The sequence below is a fragment of the Petaurus breviceps genome, unplaced genomic scaffold (genome assembly GCF_028583685.1).
Source record: "Petaurus breviceps papuanus isolate PSGF00001 unplaced genomic scaffold, PetGlider_PUasm1.0 470, whole genome shotgun sequence".
NCBI classification, from domain to species: domain Eukaryota; kingdom Metazoa; phylum Chordata; class Mammalia; order Diprotodontia; family Petauridae; genus Petaurus; species Petaurus breviceps.
Window position 1 is genome coordinate 489,094 of NW_027186350.1, and position 19,156 is coordinate 508,249.

A 19,156-nucleotide genomic window follows, 5' to 3' on the forward strand; every position below is an offset into this window, starting at 1 on the left:
CACATCACATCACATCACATCACATCACATCACATCACATCACATCATAATATCCCTACCTCAGAGATGAGGGAAGAGGACAGAGAAATTCAGTGACTTTTTTTTTGGGGGGGGGTCGCACAGCTAGTTAGGGTCAGGGCCAAGGACTAAACTTGTCTTCTGATTCTAAGATGATTATGTGCCCAAATAAATCACCTGCTCGATTTGCAGAGATCTTTCCTCTCTAGAACCTCACATTACTCAGGCAGAACCAAATAATGCTTGAGCCTGAAGGAACTCCCAGAAGTAGCCTCCTACATGTCTCACTGCATAAACCCCAGAGCCTGATTTCTATTCCTTTTTTTCTTTAATGAATATTTTATTTTCCCCAATTACATGTAAAAATAATTTTTAATATTCATTAAAGAAATTTTGAGTTCCAAATTCCTCTTCCTCCTTTTCTCCCCTCCCCCCTCCCTGAGATGGTAAGCAATTTGATATAGGTTATACATGTGCAATCATGCAAAACATATTTTCATATGAAAAACATTTCATGTTGAGAAAGAAAACATAGACCAAAATGAAAACCATTAAAAAAATAAAGAAAAGTGAAAATAGTATGCTTCAATCTGTATTCAATCTCCATCAGTTCTTTCTCTGGAGGTGAAAGGCATTTTTCATCATGAGTCCTTTGGAATTGCTTGACATTCATTTCAAAAGTTCCAGAGGGTAGTGTTGGCACGCAGTGGCCCACTTTGGGAGGATACTATGTTGGGGCTCACACTGAGCACAGCAAATTGCTAATCAGTGCTCCATGCCAAGATTTATTTGGTTTTCCTCACCTCTTCTACAGCCTTTGGCTCATCCCAATACCTTCCTCTGAGCCCAACTTCTGCTTCTGATTACCAACTCTAATGTGCTAAAGCCAGTCTGTGACTCTCCATTTCTGCTCCTTTGATCTCCTTTGGTGCAGTAATTCTCCCCACTCAGCAGTCAGATTTTTGGCGGCCTATATTGACCAACTCCCTCTCCTGTTCAACAAAGTGGTTTTTGGCCATCAACAGCCCTTTGAAGCTTGCCTGCCAAGTCATGATGGTTAGTATCAACTCACCCAATACGTTAGGAACTTTAAGTGCTCATCAGTCCTAGGCAATATTGTCAACATTTCCCTCCCAGCTTAGAATTTAGGATCTAGAACAGCAGGAAGGAGCGTTATTGGTCACTTTGTCCTTCCTTTAGCAGACCTCATGAAAAAGTTGTCCCTAGCATTCCACTGAAATGTAGGCTCTTGGGTTTAGAGCTAGAACGGAGTGTAAAAGTTTTCAGGTTCAATTTCTTTATTTTACAATTCAGGAAACTGAGGCCCAGAGAGGGTTAGAAAATTTGCTCAGGGTTGCCCAGGTAGCCAGCTGAAGTGCTCAGATCTGAACCAATATAACTTTAAGGGGAGAGAAGCAGAGAAGTAGGCAAGAGGGAACTGGGAGTGTGTGACCTGATTATTACATATATATTTTTCCCAGGTTTGAGTTATCATAAATCATGCTGCTATGAACAGAGTTATTTTTGATAGGGTTGTATGTTTTTACTAAACTAGAAATTTCCCCAGACAATCTGTGTGCTTTGTAATCGCCTCTCTTTATTGAGAAAAACTGTGCATTAATTTAGTGCGGATCAGCTCACCAGGCAGTCTATTGGCTAGGCCTAGGAAGATGCCCAGGGTATTTACTCTGAACAGAGTGGGGGTGGTGCAGGATCCCCAGTAGCCTAATTGTTAATCCTTGTAAAGCTAATGCCAACTGTTTAAAGTTATACCTACTAGTATCCCCTATTTAAAAGGGATAAGAGATAGGAAATCACCAGTGGCTTAGCTGTTCCTATGCTCTATGAGAATGTAGGATTGAGTGGATTCTTTTCTACCCTCCTCCACCTTGAATTCAAGGCCAGTCCACCAACCCCTTGTCAAGACTATTATTTCGCTTCTAAGAGAGAGAGGAGGTAAAATGTCAATGTTCCTATATCCCCAAGACAGGGATTCTTAAGTTTCACAACCTTGTTTTATGTAAAAAAAATTTTTTGTTTGTTTTTTGGAGGGGGGAGGGCAGGGCAATTGGGGTTAAGTGACTTGCTCAAGGTCACACAGCTACTAAATGTTAATTGTGTGAGGCTGGATTTGAACTCAGGTCCTCCTGACTCCAGGGCTGGTGCTCTATTCACTGTGCCAGCTAGCTGCCCCCAGAACCTTATTTTTAAAAAATAATTTGATAAATGTATTTTGATATAGTTTTTTTCCATTGTAGTCCTAAATATTTTATTTTATGCATTTACAAACATGAGAGAAGGGGCCCATAATCTTGACTTGAGTGCCAAAGGGGGTCCAAGACAGAGAAAAGGTTAAGATCCTCTGTCTTAAGGCTATGAATAGAATGAAGTCCCTACTTTGTTGTTGAGTATTCTCATTTGCATCTGATTCTTTGGGACCCCGTTTGGAATCAGGGAGTTTGACCCTGGGACCTACTTTGGGTCCTCAGGGCATGGGTCTAACAAATGAAGTTTCTTACCTAGGCCCTGCTTTCTGCTTTTGGCCTTGCCCCTCTCCTCAAGGCCCCTCCTCTTTGAGGAACAGGTTTTCAAGTCGAATGTAATACATCAGGAGAAGGCCAGCTGACAGACCACACTGGTGGGTAAGTAGTTTTCTCAAAGCCTGCTCCTCCCTGATTCCTCAATGGAAAGTGGAGGAAAGATGGTCAAATAGTGGGTTCTCCCAGAGCAAAGCTGATGAGCAAAATGATGAAGTGGATTGAGTCCTCAGTTCTACCTTTCCTCTGCTCAGTATGTACCCCCATTACCCATCAAAACTTGGCTACATTTTTGGAAGACTTAACATCTCATTAAAAGAGAAATGGCCACCAAAGATACATAAAGCCTGTGGTGGGGGGAGCTTGCTGAATGGGTGGAGCAGGAAGGGTGGAGGAAAGACAATAAGAAGTTGGTCAGAGCAGTAAGAGCTGAGGGAGAGAGAGGAAGCAGGCAGCAAGCTGTGAGTGTTCCTTTGTGGGAAGGCCCTAGCAGGGGGAAGGCTTGGGGATGGTGATGCCCCCTGCATTGTTATTGAGTATAGATTTATTTGTTGCTATGATGAATTTGATTTTCTGGTGTTGGGATTTGGCTTTCTGGCATTTGAATAAATGTGTGGGTTCTGTCTTCCATGTGGAGTGTCTGTTATATTTTGCGATTCATAATTATGCCAGCATATTTATAGCCACTATAGATGCTGTGAATATCATGTTGGTGCTACATATGGCTACTCAAATTCCCTTCTCTTGCTCCCCTAACTCCTGGAACCTGGAGTTGTTAAGGTAAGAAGCCCTTTCCCCTGCCATTTCTTGCTGCATTCTCATTGTTCCTTTATCTTTCATCTATTTTATCCCAACATCTCAATTCATCATCCTCCACTACTTTTCCCTTCCACCCTGACAACCCTGGAACCCATGGTGTAGTGCTAAAAAAAAATCTCCCTTCATCCTCAGTCTCTTCCTCTTGTATCCTTTCTACATTTTTCTGATCATAGAAACCTGACTTTTTCCATGTAATACCTTATTCCTGCTAGCTGAGTGAGCCAAAGTTCACAGTCACTTAACTTCTGTCAGGTTCAGTTTCCTCAACTCTAAAGGGCTGATAGGTGATGCAGTGGATAGAACTAGCAGCCTGGAGTCAGGAAAGCCCTGAGTTTCCTGAGTTCAAATCATATCTCAGATACTTATTAGCTGTGTGACCCTGGGCATCCTGTTTGCCTCAGTTCCTCATCTGTAAAATGAGCTGGGGAAGAAAATGGTAAACCACTGCAGTATTTTTGCCAAGAAAACCCAAATGGGGTCATGAAGAGCCCAACATGACAGAAACAACCAAACAAGAAAAAGTGGGGATAATAATAGCACTTATCTCCTAGGGTTTTGATGATACAATGAGATAATATTGTAAAGCAGTCTACAAACCTTAAAGTACTATATAAATACTAGTTTTTATTATCGTCATCAATGTTGTCTACCTTCCAGGTTGTTGTGAGGATCAAATGTTATATTTGCAAACACTGCCTGGTACATAGTAGGTACTTAGTGAGTGCCTGTTTCCCTCCCTCCCTCCCTCCCTCCTTCCCTCCTTCCTTCCTTCCTTCCTTCCTTCCTTCCTCCCTTCCTCCCTTCCTCCCTTCCTCCTTCCCTTTGTTGCTGCCATCTATTGACCTCCAGGTTTTTCTCTCAACTTTTAACTCAAGGTGCTGGTACTTGAGTCAAAGGCTTCCTTTCCTCCCCTATCCCCTGCCCTTATACTTGGGGTCATCCACCTTCTCAGCTGCCATGTCCTACTTTTACCTCAGCCACCCACAGGAATGGTTACGCCCTAGATTTCCTCATCACCCCAGTCTATACCACCTCCTTGATCTTGAACACTGAAATTACCCTCTTTAGTCATGAACTCCTGTGCTGTCATCTAAATCTATCCTTAATCCTCATCCCATCCTCCATCTCTCTTCCTTCCACCCCCTCTCCCTATATTCTCTGTTCATATCCCTGTTCTTTCTTCTCTTCACAGTTTTGACCCTATAGCTGACTAGTTCATCTCTATACTTGCCTCTACTACAAAATGCTTTGTCTGTCGTCCAGCTGTTGCTTTTTGTAGTTCAGGTGTGTCCAACCCTTTATGACCCTTTTGGGGTCTTCTTGGCAAAGATTCTAGAGTGGTTTGCCATCTCCTTCTCTAGCTCGTTTTATAGATGAGGTAAACAGGGTTAAGTGATTTGTCCAAGCTCACACAACTAGGAAGTGTCTGAGGTCAAATTTGAACTCAGGTCCTCCTAACTCTGGGGTGGGCACTCTATCCACTGCTCCATCTGTTGCTCATTCCTTTACAAAGGAACATAGAGTTTAGAACTAGAGAGGACTTAATAGATCATGTACAACCTTCTCATTTTATAGATAATAAAACTGAGGCCAGACAGTTCATGTGACTTGCCCAAGGTCATACCAGCAATCAAAGAAAAGATCTTCTGACTCCAAATCCCAGGGTTCTTTCCCTTATACAATAATCCTTTAGGGATTTGCTATCCATGGAGCTATTATGTTAAGATTTCTGTCACTTTCATAGATAGGTAGATGGGATACTGATCCGACTGGACAGCACAAACTTGGGAAGAATAGTTAATAATCTGGATAATAACCATTAGGAGAGAAGACCTCAAAAGGCTGAATGAAACACTGTACTTGAATCTAACAAAATGTCATTTTGTAGACATAAATTTAAAATCCACTAAACAATTAAAAAAAAAACTGCGCCAGTGGAAAAGTTATGGCTAGAAAGTAGTTCATGTAAGAAAAACTTAAGGGTTTTGATTGACAGAAAATTCTATAGGTGTTAGCACTCTGGTATGTCTGCCCTAAAGTCAACATGATCTTAGGTTGCATTAATAAATGATAGCTAACATTTATATATAGGACAGCTAGCTAGTACAGTGGATAAAGCACCAGCACTGGAGTAAGGAGGACCTGAGTTAAAATCAGGCCTCAGACACTTACTAGCTGCGTGACCCTGGGCAAGTCACTTCATCCTGTTTGCCTCAGTTTCCTCATCTGTAAAATAGCTGAAGAAGGAAATGGCGAACTACTCCAATTATCTTTGCCAAGAAAATTTCAAATGGTGTTATGGAGAGTTAAATACAATTGAAACAACTAAACAACAACAGCAATTTTTATATAACACTTACTATATGCCAGATACTTTACAATCACTATCTCATTTGATCCTCACAATAACCCTGCGAGGTAAATGTTGGTATTATTATTTTTTCAATTAAAAATGTATTTAAATTTTTTTTTAAACATTTGTTTTTGAAACTTTGAGTCCCAGAGTCTCTCCCTTCTTCCCTCCTCACTCACCCCCACTGGGAAGACAAGCTATTCAACATAGTTTGTACATGTGTAGTTACACAAAACATTTTCATAGTAGTTATATTGTGAAAGACTAACTATCCCTTTTCAAAAGTGTTTGCTTCTAACCACCCTCTCCCCCAATCTTCCCTCCCTTCTATAATCTGATCTCCTCCCCCCTGCTTTCCTGTAGGGTAATTTAGTGTGTATGTTATTCCCTCCTTAAGCCAAATTAAATGAGAGTAAGGTTGACCCACTCCCTTTCACCTTCCTGCTCTTCCTCTCCATTGTAACAGTTTTCTCTTGCCTCTTTTATGTGAGATAATTTACCTTAATCTATCTCCCCCTTTCTCCTTCTCCCAATATATTCCTCTCTTACATCTTAATTTTATTTTTAGATATCATCCCTTCATATTCAACTCATCCTATGTCCTCTGTCTATGTATACATGTACATGCATATGCACACACTCACATATATATTTATACACACATACACCCTTCTATACATACATATATGTGTATGTAAACATATGTATATATATACATACATATATATTCCCTTCATCTATCCTCATGCTGAGAAAAGTCTCATGAGTTACAATTATCATTTTCCCATGTAGCAATGTTCAACTTTTATAAGTTCCTCATGATTTCTTTTTTCCTGTTTACCTTCTCATGCTTCTCTTGCTTCTTGTATTTGAGTCAAATTTTCTGTTCAGCTCTGGTTTTTTCATCAAGAATGCTTGAAAATCTTCTATTTCATTGAATCACCATATTTTCCCCTGTAGAATTATACTCAGTTTTGCTGGGTAGTTGATTCTTGGTTTTAATCCTAGCTCCTTTGACTTCTGGAATATCATATTCCAAGCCCTGCGATCCCTTAATGTAGAAGCTGCTAGGTCTTGTGTTATCCTGATTGTGTTTCCACAGTACTTGAATTGTTTCTTCCTACTGCTTGCAGTATTTTCTCTTTGACCTAGGAACTCTGGAATTTGGCTATAATATTCCTAGGAGTTTTCTTTTGGGGATCTTTTTCAAGAGGTGATCAGTGAATTCTTTCAATTTCTATTTTGCCCTCTGGTTCTAGAATATCAGGGCAATTTTGCTTGACAATTTCTTGAAAGATGGTTTCTAGGCTCTTTTTTTTTTTTAAAGAAATTGGGGTTAAGTAACTTGCTCAAGGTTACATGGCCAGTTATTTCTGGGTGTGGTGCTAAGTATCTGAGCCCAGATTCAATCCCCAGGTCATCCCGACACTGGGGCCGGTGCTCTTACTCGCTGAGCCACCTGGCTGCCCGCAGGCTCTTTTTTTTATCATGGCTTTCAGGTAGTCCAATAATTTTAAAATTATCTCTCCTAGATCTATTTTCCAGATCAGTGGTTTTTCCAATGAGATATTTTATGCTTTTATTTTCTATTAAAATTTTCTATTAAAATATTTCTATTTTTTTCATTTGTTTGGATCTGTTTTATAGCATCTTGATTTCTCATAAAGTCATTAGCTTCCAATTGCTCCAATATAATTCTGAAGGAATTATTCTCTTCAGTGAGTTTTTGAAATTCCTTTTCTATCGGGCAAATTTGGCTTCTTCTTCTCATTGGGTTTTTGGGCCTCTTTTGCCATTTGAGTTAGTCTACTTTTTAAGGTGTTATTTTCTTTGGTGTATTTTTGGGTCTCCTTTAGCAGGTTTTTGACTTGCTTTTCATGATTTTCTTGCATCATTCTCATTTCTCTTCCCAGTTTTTCCTCTACTTCTCTTACTTGAGATTTTCAAAATCCTTCTTGAGCTCCTCCATGGCCTGTGATCAGTTCTTATTTTTCTTGGAAGCTTTTGATGCAGGAGTTCTGACTTTGTTTTCCTCCTCCAGTTCCATGCTTTGATCCTTTTTGTCCCCCCAAAAAGGATCGTATGATCTGATTGCACTTCCTCTGCTTGCTCATACTTTTGAGGTCTTTGCCACAGTAGAACTCTGCTTACAGAATGGAGAGAGCTTTGTCCCAAATTTCTGGGGGTTTTGAAGCTTCTGGAGCTATTAGTTGGGCACCCTCTCTGCAGCCCTCACAAGCTGTGGCCTTCTGGCCACACACCCCAGGACCACTACCCAAGACCATGATCCAGATCCAAGCAGGTTAAAGCAAGAGCAATTACCCTCTGAATGATCACTTGGTGTCCCTATGATCTGCAGGCCAGGAGCTCCTGAGTCAGCAGCCACACCTCTGAGGCTTCTTGCCCCGGGGACAGAAGCCAGACCGAACTCTTCTGTTCCCCTGTTTCCTGTTTCCAACAGAGTTTACCACTTACCTTTTACTTTGTCTTTGGTGTTTATGGGTTGAGAAGTCAGGAAACCACCACAGCTTCTGGTGATTCACTCTCCTGAAGTCTGCTCTGGCTGGTCTGGGCCACCCTGGGGCCAGAATTACAGCTCACCACTCATGGGGGACTGAGCTTGGCTCCCATCACACTGCGATAGACCTTTCCTGTCAGCCTTCCAGGTTGCTTTCAGCAGGAGATTTGTTTCTCTCTGTCTCTTTGTGGGTTTTGTAGCTTCAAAATTTGTTTAGAGTAATTTTTTTTACAGGTATTGGAAGTGGTGGGAACTGGAGCCGATGCCAGATTTGTGCTTCTACTCTGCCATCTTGGCTCCGCACCCTGGTAGATGTTATTATTATCCCCATTTTACCTATGAGGAGACTGAGGCAAACTGGGATTAAGGGACTTGCCTGGGGTCACACGTCTAGTTAGTATCTGGGGTTGTATTTGAATTCAAGTTTTCTCGTTTCCAGACCTAATACTACCTTGCTGCCCCAGCTAAATTAATAGAAGTATAGTGTTCAAAATAAGGCGTCTGATAGTCTTACTATATCATGAACTCACTGGAGCATATTAGACTGTTCATCATGTTCTAAGAACTGTTCTTGTTGAGTTGTGTCCAATTCTTCGTGGCCCTGTAGGTCACACTGTTCATGGGATTTCCTTGGCAAAGATATTGGAGTGGTTTGCTATTTCTTTCTCTAGAATTAAGGCAAACAGTGACTTTCCTAGGGTCACACAGCTATTAAGTGTCCGAGGCTAGACTGAACTCAGATCTTCCTGACTCCAGGAACGTATTCAGATGAGGCCCAAGGTGAGTAGCAGAGGTGTCTAAGGTAGGAAATTAACAGCTGTATTCTAAATAGCAGCTGAGGGTAAGCTGTTAAGAGACTGGCTTTGAAAGCGGGTAAAGAGCCTTAAGGTAAAGAAAAGGTAAACAAGCAAAGATTTAGCGAACTTTCTACCACCTAAAATCAGCAAAGAGGTATTTAATTGCCCTTAGTGTTTTAGAAAATAAAACTCTCTGGGGTGTCTTACATTCCATTGGAGAGAAGACCAACACACTCCATCTTGGAGTAATTCTAACAATTAGAATTGCTATGACAACACATTCGTAGGAAATTACAAGGACACTTACGAAGCAAAATGTTTTGGAATGTAAAACATAGATATTGCAGTCTGAGAGTTTAAACATAGCAACCACAAAATGCTACAACATCCTTCAAGTTTTTCCACTACTGCTTAATCCATTTTAAACCTATAAAAATGTAAAGCTGTGCCATACAGAATTGGAACAGTGTTAAGCAAAATTTGACTATGTTTCCCCTTGTTTTAAATAAGTAACATCTTTTGGTTTTATCTGATTTACTCAGTATGAATTTTTTTTGACACCACAATGTCGAAGTAAGTAATTACTCTGTGTTCCCGTCTACAGGAAAAATTGCAGGCAGTCCCTAACTTATGAATGGGTTCAGTTCCAAAAAACATTTTGTAAATTTTTTATTTGGCATTCAGACCACAGTTTCCCATAGAAACAATGTAATAATTGGTAATTAAGTTCCCAGCTGGCTCTCAGAAACAGGATGTGGTTGTGCTTCATAGCTCTGAATATTAGAGAGGATTCTTTTCCTTTCCTTTCCTTTTAGGCCTTAATGGTATGGATTCCTACCTCCTTCCTCTCTATGCCTCAGTAGATAGGTATCATTAAAAAACATTTGTTAAACACTTAATATTTACGAAGTGCTTTGGATATAAAGATAGAAATGATACAGTTCCTGCCCTCAAAGAGCTTATAGTTCAATGCAAGTGGCAATATATTCACAAATGAATATTATATGTAGTAGAGCAAAGGAGAAATCTGTACAAAGTACTCTAAGAAAACTTGACCAGAGAGATCTCTTTCTCCTGGGGAGAGAATGGAGGAAGGGGTCACCAAAACACAGCGTTTTTGTTGGAAGAGACCTGAGGCCATGTAGTCCAGCCAGAAGCTGACCAAGAGTCTTCTCCAGAACAGTTCCATTTGTCATCCAGCCTTTGCTTTAGGCTCTCTAGTGGGGGGATTGAGGGGCACTGCATCTGAGAGTAACCCTTTCCACTATTGATAAAAGTTTTTCCTTATACTGTGTTAAAAGGAGTTTCTACAGTTCATGGTTCCTGGTTCTAATTCCTTCACATGACAGTTGTTCAAACAGTTGGTTATTATCATTTTTCTCTTCTCCAATCTACTTCTCCCAGTTCCCAGTTGCATGGTATGACCTCAAGCTCTTTAATCACCCTCATGGCCCTCAGCTAGATATCCTGCAGCTTAGTAGTGTCCTTAAAATGTGGGACCCAGAACTGAATGGAAACCAATGTGGGCAGAGGACACTGAAACAATTACCTACCTCACTGCCTCTCAATTCAGTCCAAGATTACTTTTTTTAGCTGTCACATTATTCTATTGACTAATACTGAGTTTACACTTTTTTAAAACCTGTAAATATTTTTCAGATGCACCATTATACAATCTGTCCTATTCTGTCTTATAATAATAATGGGATTTATATCGCACTTTAAGGTTTACAAAGCACTGTACATGTTATAATATTATTTGACTACTGCAACAACTCTTATCTCTCATTTTACAGGTGAGGAAACTGAGGCTAATGGAGGTTAAGTACTTGACATGTTTATAGCTAGCAAGTATCTGAAGTAAGACTTGAACTCAGGGCTTCCTGACTCTTATCTACTCAATCACCAAGCTGCCTTCTATTTGTGAAGCTGATATTTTTGACCCCAAGGGTAAGAGTTTACATTTGTCCCTAATAAAAGCCATTGTATCAGGCACAGGCTATTTATTTGCCCTTTTAGGGTCATTTGGATCCTGGTTCTCTTATATAGTAAATTAGAAGGATAAAAAGAATTCTACCTCTTATTTTCACTGTTGCCTCAATTGAGGTCCTCTCATTACTGCTTCTTTCTCTGTATAGTAGCAGCAACAAGAGATAAATTCTTCCATAAAAGCCATTTATAATATGAGTTGTTTTAATTCAGAGCCATAACTAGAGTTATAGGAAAAATGCTGATATTCTTCTTCCTTGTGGTTTGGAGATCGCCATTTCTGTGATCCACGCCTTGTAGAGACTTGTCTTTGTGATTTTTTATCCTCTGTCAACCTGTGCTCTACAGCAGAAATGTTAAACATGCTGCAGCATCCCATAATGTTCCCAATGCTCCCATATCAGATTGCAATGTAATTGGGAAATATTTAACAAAATAAATTTTAAAAATAGAATTTAGATAATGTTAACATATGCTTTTCTAAGTCAATATGCAGGGATCCTTATTAGTGGTCTGGGCTCTATTTGAGTTTGACACCTCTGCTCTATAGTATGACCCCATATTTTGTTTCACCCTGTCCCAAGAATTCTCACTCTGGTACCCCACTCCTTGCTATCTATTTTCAACCACGAGGGGGCAGTGGTGGATTACTCTGGGGGGTCAGATAATCTTTTTCTGATGTAACTGCACCTGTGGTTGGTCTGTCTTCTGCATTGTTACCACCTCCTCCTCCCCATCTCCTCTGCCAACAGCATTGTTCTCCCCAGTCCTATTTTCAACCCAGCTGAAAGCATTCCTAGTTAAGGCTTTGATAGAAGCATCAAGCCTTGGTGATGAAAGGGACCTCAGAAATCATTTATTTCAAACCACATAGGAAGCATGCATTCTCTCTACAACATTCACAACTCATCATCCACCTCCTGCTTGAAGACTTCTGGTAATGGAGAAATCATAACCTCTACAGACAGCCCATTTTGTTTTGGAATTAATTCCTCCTGGGAAGAATTAAAGATATTCACAAAACTTGTCCTGAAACCACAGTTCCTTTCCAGACAGAAGCATCACAGCACATAATAAACATGAAGTCATTTAGCATACAAAAATTAATTAGAGACCACAGAAGTTTAAGGTACATTGAGGAATTCTTTAATTTCCAAAATTTTTGGTTTTAAAAATAAGTTACCAAATTTAGACCGACTTTATGTCCAAGTAAAGCAATTAGAATAGGAAATCATCATCATGATTTACTTTATAAGAAATACATCATTATGTATTAGAAAGGATACAGGGCTGGGAGTCAGATAACATCAGCTTTGAGTTTCAGTTTCCCTTATGGATTGAAGTACATAACCTCTGAGGCCTTTTCCTAATCTGAGATACTAGGATTTTATGTATTCTGCCTAAATTACCATCAATCCAGAATTAGGGTAGGCCTAATGAGTATAGTTTTTTTGGTAAGCAAATATAGTCATTTTGGACAATTGGTATATTAATTAATTGTTTACTGAGATAATTGAGTCAGTTCTCTACTTGGTGCATGTGGACACAGGTGCAAGCCATATTTAGAACCTCTGGGTTTTCCTGAGACTAGCTACTAAATTTTGAAAACTACTCCAGCACACAAATCATCCAAAGCATTCGGGCTCCATTTCCTACCATTTCCATCGGATTCTGGGTTAGAATATTAATCAGGAAAAAAACAATTGAGCCTTCATTGAAAACTGAGCCATGACGTCAATGTGTCACATTCTTCACATAGAACATATAAAAGAAAAAGCCCCATCTTTCCTTAGGGAAAATTCACCATTTTGGTGAATCTCCTATCCTGATGTAGACAGTCTATGTCAAACTCATAAGTGACTTATTTTCTTGGACCACTGCAGCAACCACGGATACTTTTTAAAGAAATCAAAATTTACCCATGAGTGGTTTTTGGGAGAAATGATCTGAGTGGTGATTCAACAACATGATGGCGGTGACTTTTAGAACATTTGAAGGTCAGGGAAAAGTGTAAAGGGTCTGACAATAGAATTCACTTACCCAGAAGAAGAAGTTAAACACAAAGAGGAGATATTTCAGGTAGACGGTTAGCCAGTCGTCTTGTTCGGCTTTGTTGAAATGGTTCATGGTGGTTCCTAAAAGAAAACACAGATAAAAGGCTGGAGAATCCAGCTACAGAGGATGTTCTCTCTGGTTCGTTTCTCTCTGTCTCCATCTCTCCGATTCCATGAGATAATCATGGAATCAAGAAAACTTTCTTTCAAGGAATTGAAAGTGCCAGATCAGTCCCTCACCCCCACCCCTTCCCCACTAGGAAGGAAGCAGTTTCAAAGAGTTAGCTCTGGGAATTGAGATTTGAGCAATAGAGAGAAGACCCTGGGGAACCTGGGTGAGCAACCCACCCAGCAGAGATGCCACCCCCAGGGGAGCTGATTGAGGATTATGAAGAGAAAAAGGACCATTTGAAGAAGCAGGAGTGAGTTGTCTTTGCCACATGTCTATGATAAATATGTGCCTTGCTAGTTTGAGTCTCCTCTTCCCCATGAATACTCTATGTGTTTGTGGCAGAATGCATTCCAGATTTATGGCAGGTGGGAGATGTTCTGCAACTATGATTTGTGCCATGCCAGCTAAGTGAATGCTCTTGCTGGGAGCTAACTGTGCTTAATGGTATGACTGTTAAAGGGAATCACATGGCTTGTTAGCTGTAGTAGTAGGAGTGGGTGGGGACCCTGGGGCCTCTAGGCCACATGTGGCCTTCTAGGTCCTCGGGTGAAGCCTTTTGACTGAATCCAGGTTTTACAGAACAAATCCTTTTATTAAGGGGATTTGTGAAGTCTGGGTTCAGTCAAAGGGCCACACTTGAGGACAGAAGGCCACACATGACCTCAAGGCCCCAGGTTCCCCACTGCTATGCCTAGAACCTGAGGTAGCCGCCACCTTTGGCAGACCCAATCTGCTAATGTTAATGCAAGTCGGGGGAAGCAACCTAGAGTGAGTATGACAAGAAGAGGCCATTTCCTTATCTGGAAAATGAATTTACATTTCCCCTCCATTTTCTCCTTCCTTGATCTTGTTGGCCCTTCTACTTGTCAAGGCTAACTTCTCCACTTAGGCATTTAATTTCATTCCCTTCTTTTCCTCTGGGACCTTGCCCATTTAATAACTACTTCTCTCTCATCTTCAAGCTCTTCTGAAGGACTTAATCCTTCTTCCTTGTCTACAAATATTTTCAGGTTTCCATTGTACTTAAAATCAAATGGAATCCTTCACTTAATCCTTGTGACCTAACATTCTACATCTCCTTTCCTGTTCAAAGTCAAACTTCTACAACAATTTTTTTGCACTTGTTGCCTCCAATTTCTCCTATTTCACTCACTTCTTAGTCACTTCCAATATGGTTTCCAATGTCATCATCTGACTGAACGCATCTTAACTGCTAAATCCAATGGCCTTGTCTTGGTTTACTTCTCCTTGACCTCTCTGCAGCTTTGATGCTTATTTGACCATTCTTTCTTCTGGATAGTCTATCCTCCCTTGGCTTCCATGCTGCTGCTCTCTCCTGATTCTTCTCCTTCCAGTTTGACCCTTCTTTCTCAATATCCTTTGTTGGATCATCATCCATATCCTTCCCACTAAGCACCTACGTCTCTCAAGGCTCTATCTGGGCCCTCTTCTCTTCTATAGTAACTCTATACTCTCCTTGGTTAGATCATCACCCCTATGCTAAGTCCCAAAATTTACCTCTAACTTAGTCCTGCATTGTCAACTCCCTGACACCTGGATATTCCATCGTAATAATTAACTTTGCGTTCCCCAAAGGGAAATCATTATCTTATTACCCCTTCCCCATCTGCCTTTTCCTCCAAAATTATCTATTTTTGTTGAAGGTCCTACCATTCATTCTTAAAGTCATCCATAATTATTTCTTTCCCCTCACACCTACGTCAAAACAATAGCCAAGTTTGGCAGGTCTACCTCTATAACATCTTTCTCAGTCATTCACTTATCTCCATTTATTCTGCCTCTGATGGAGTTCGGACCATCTTTACCACTTACTTGGACTATTGCAATAATCTCCCACCTAGCATTCCTTTTTCCAGTCTCTCCCTTCCACAATTCATCCTTTGTATAGCTGCCAAACTGATATTTCTAATGCACAGATCTGACTATGTTATATCTCCCCCCTCCCCCTGCCCCTGCCAAGTTTAAAAGCCCTTCAGTGGCCCCCTATTACCTCTAGGATAAAATACAAACCCTGCTGGCATTTAAAGCCCTTTGTCATCTGGCCCCCTACTTTCCTTTCCAGACTTACTTAACATTACTTGACTTGATGCACCATATGTTCCAATCAAACTGGCATCCTAGCTCTTTCCTGAACTTGGCTTTCCACCTCCTACCTTTGTGTCTTCGCCCCATGCCTAGAAAGCAATTTCTTCTCATCTACACTACTTAAAATTCCTAGCTTCCTTAAAGGTTTAGCTCAGATGTCACTTTATATTTGAAGCCTTTTCTGATTCTCTATACTTTTACAGGCACTCCCTTCTATCTCAAAGTATTTTACATTTATTTACATACATGTATTGTACCTCTCCCTCCCTGCACTATAGAATATAAGCTTCTTGAATCCAAGAACTGTTTTGTTTTTATATACCTATATCCTAGGAAGGGAACACATAGTGCCAGCACTTAATGTTTGTTTGAGTTGATTATAGAACTGTAATGGTGGAAATTTTGACATTAGGGATGGTGGATTTTTTTTTAAAGTTGGTTGGCTTTGTCCTGGATGATTCTGCCTGAGAACAAGTGGTAAGCAGCTCCTTGAGAACCATTACCTTCCAGTGTGTTTGAGTCTATCCACAAATATCCAACCCCAGCATACATTTAGGGTCCTATTTTCATTCAAAGTCAGAAGTTGTGGTGAACTCCCATTACCCATTTTCCCCTCTGTCTCCTTACTTTCTCTTGCCTCTGACCAGTGCCATTGTTCAATTCTAATGGTTTCTTCCTGATAACATGTCTCCCTGAACCCTGGATTCAGGCTGTCCCACAATTAGTTATTATTAAGTTGAGTATAACTCTTCCTCATATTTCACATGCATCATCCAAGAGAGAAAAAGAAAATCTTATATCATTTGGAGATGTGAATATGCAGACCTTCCAAAGAAAATGTCAGACTTCTAAATCTCTATCTCCATGTCTCTCTGCCTCTCTCATACCTACACACACGCATGCACGCACACACACACACACCCCTTATAGCCTCCAACAAGGGAGGTAACATGGCACAATGGATCTGGTCTCAGAATCAAGAATATCAAGTTCAAGTCCTATCTCTGATACTAATTGGTTTGTATGACCCTGGTAAAGTCATTTAATCTGTCAATATTCTAAATAACTCTTTAAAACTATAAGGTACAATGTATAACCTATATCAGATTGCTTGCTGTCTTGGGGAGCAGGGAGGAGAGAGAGGGAGGGAGAAAAATTTGGAACTCAAAATTTTACAAAAATGAATGTTGAAAATTGGAAAAAATAAAATACTACTGGGGCAGGTAGGTGGCTTGGTGAATAGAGCACTGGCCCTGCATTCAGGAGGACCTGAGGTCAAATCCAAAGTCAGACATTTAACATTAGCCACATGACCTTGGACAAATCACTTAATCCCAATTGCCCTGCTTTCCCCCCTCCAAAAAAAAAAAACAACAAAAAATACTATTTACAAAACCTCCCCAAAACTATAAGGTACATAGAAAATGCAATCACCATTTGAAGAGTAAATTTCTTATTGGGAGCTTCATGCATTTCCTACATTTGGAACATCTGAAAATACACATCTCTAAATAAGCAAGTTTAGCACTGAGAAGATCTGGGGGTGGGGGAAGGAGAAATATGATAGTTAATGTTAAGTGTTTGACTTTATATTTGTATTTCCAATTGGCTATTTTCTCTTTTGATTTTTATAAAGAAATTCACCCCTATAGATTTGTTTTTCTAGTCTAATTATTTCTTTGGTACAGGCCATAAATTTATTCCCTTTTAACTTCTTTTTTCAAGTTTATTATTTCTTTGTTGAACCATTTGTGAACATTTTTCAAGCTCTCTTGGGCATTCTCAGAGTCCTCCATCTTATCAGATTTTCAATTTCCTTTGTCTTGAAATATTTAGAGACATTTGTGCTCATTTGGATATCTTGATGACTATCTTTCTTTCTATCTTAATGTATTTCCTGTCGACTTATCTGCTTGTGCTGGTCTCGGTTTTTAACCGAGTCTTCCTTCTGAGATCTTTGGTCATCTTTTCACCTTAAATTTGTCTATTCCTCATTTTCTTCCTCCTCCCCCTTTCATGACAAATTTCTGGAAGTCTTGATTTCAGCCTCATTCCACATTGGGAAATTCTCTTTTCACTGGCCACAGTCCCCCTTCCCCAAGTCACTTCTTGAGCAGGGGGTAAGGGTAGGGACAAAACTGGCCCCAGTTGGATACCAGTTATCTTTCCTTCAGGTCTGGTGTAGCCCCATATAGAGATTCACATCATGCTCCAGAGGTCCCTCTGCTGCCCCAGAGAGTCCACATTTCTGCTTTTCTATAATCTTCCTATTTTTACAAGGGAGTCTTCTGCTTGCTGCCACAGAATGGTGGAGTCAGGACTGGCACAGGTTATGCCAGCAGCAGAAAGGAAATCATTGAGTAGATGCCAGAGCAAAAGCCATTTGTTTGGGTTGTGCATCCTATAAGAGCATGGGGGCTGTTTTGCTATTAATTCATAAAGCTGTTATCTTGTTAAGCTTCTAGGTGTATTGGCCTATGAAGATGGCTGCAATTTCTTTATCTCTTCTAAATAATTTCCATGTGGGTTGGTTAGGAGGCACAGTGAATAGAGCACCAGCCCTGGAGTAAGGAGGACCTGAGTTCAAATCCGGCCTCAGACACTTAACACTTACTAACTGTGTGACCTTGGGCAAGTCACTTAAACCCCAATTGCCCTGCCTTCCCTTCTCCAAAATGCAAAAAAAAATCATATGTTGGGGAATTTTCAAGAGTTCTTGAGGATTGGAGAAAATGTCTAGTCCTTCATCTTGTTGATCACAGGGCTCAGAAGTAGCATTTGAACAGCTGAAAGGACTAAGTGATGATGCAGTGCTTATGCAAAAGGAAGAGATAAGACTACTGTATCTTGGGAATCCCACCTTTTCTTACATGGTCACTGAGGAAACAAAGCAAGTCAAGGTGAGTGTTTGAGTATTAAAAAGAATTGATAGAGTTGTAGAGACAAGCAGAAGGGATGGATTGGGAAAGGGACTGCCTCAAGCAAAATTATGCGCATCAATGAATCACCCTAAAAATGGGGGCACATCCAGGGATCTGGGTCTTGGCTGTAAGGGAAGAAAGACAGAAAGACTCTGAGATAGGATTATTCCCAACTACAAATAATTAGTGTTGATTTTGATTGTTGCTTATAAATACCTATGATAAGATTTGATGGAGGAAAAAAAACAATCTTAACAGTGAGTGGCTTGTAGTATTAGCTCACCAATAAAAGAGAAGAACATGGCAGACTGGATTAGAGAGAAAACCTCAATAAGACTCTTTATTCAGGAAGCACATTTTGAAAGATTCATAAAGAGTTAAGATGAAGAGTTAGAGAAGAATTTATTATGCTTCATTTGAATAAAAAATGGAATTGACAATCATGATTTCAGACAAGATGACAGTAAAAATAGTTACTGTCTAGAGAGTTAAGCAGAAAAAGTACATTATGAGTAGCAGTGTGATTTAGTAGATAGAGTGCTGGACTTGTAGAAAGAAAGACAGATTTGAATCCCACCTTTGTCACTTATAACTGTAAGCACGGTCAAATAATTTATCCTCTGCACCTCACTTTCCTTATATGTAAAGTAGAAATAGTAACAGTTGTAATATTCATTTCATAGATGTTACAAGGCTCAAATGAAATACTTTATATAAGTTGCTTTGCAAATTTTTAATTGTTCGATAAATGTCAATTATCATAAAAGGCACCATACTTAATGAATCTCTAGCTATCTATTATGTCTATTTCTCTTTCTTCCATCCATCCATCCATCCATCCATCCATCCATCCATCCATCCATCCATCCATC

General features: G+C 40.0%; 1 protein-coding gene across 1 annotated transcript in view; it reads right to left on the minus strand.

Moving 5' to 3' along the window:
• LOC138171918 (tetraspanin-11-like) overlaps nucleotides 1-19,156 on the minus strand; it is a 170,336-nt gene that overhangs the window by 104,342 nt on the left and 46,838 nt on the right. Inside the window, exon 2 of the mRNA XM_069101467.1 lies at nucleotides 13,072-13,166. Coding sequence (XP_068957568.1) covers nucleotides 13,072-13,158 — 87 coding nt within the window. The 5' untranslated portion in view covers nucleotides 13,159-13,166. The remainder of the gene's footprint in view (nucleotides 1-13,071; nucleotides 13,167-19,156) is intronic.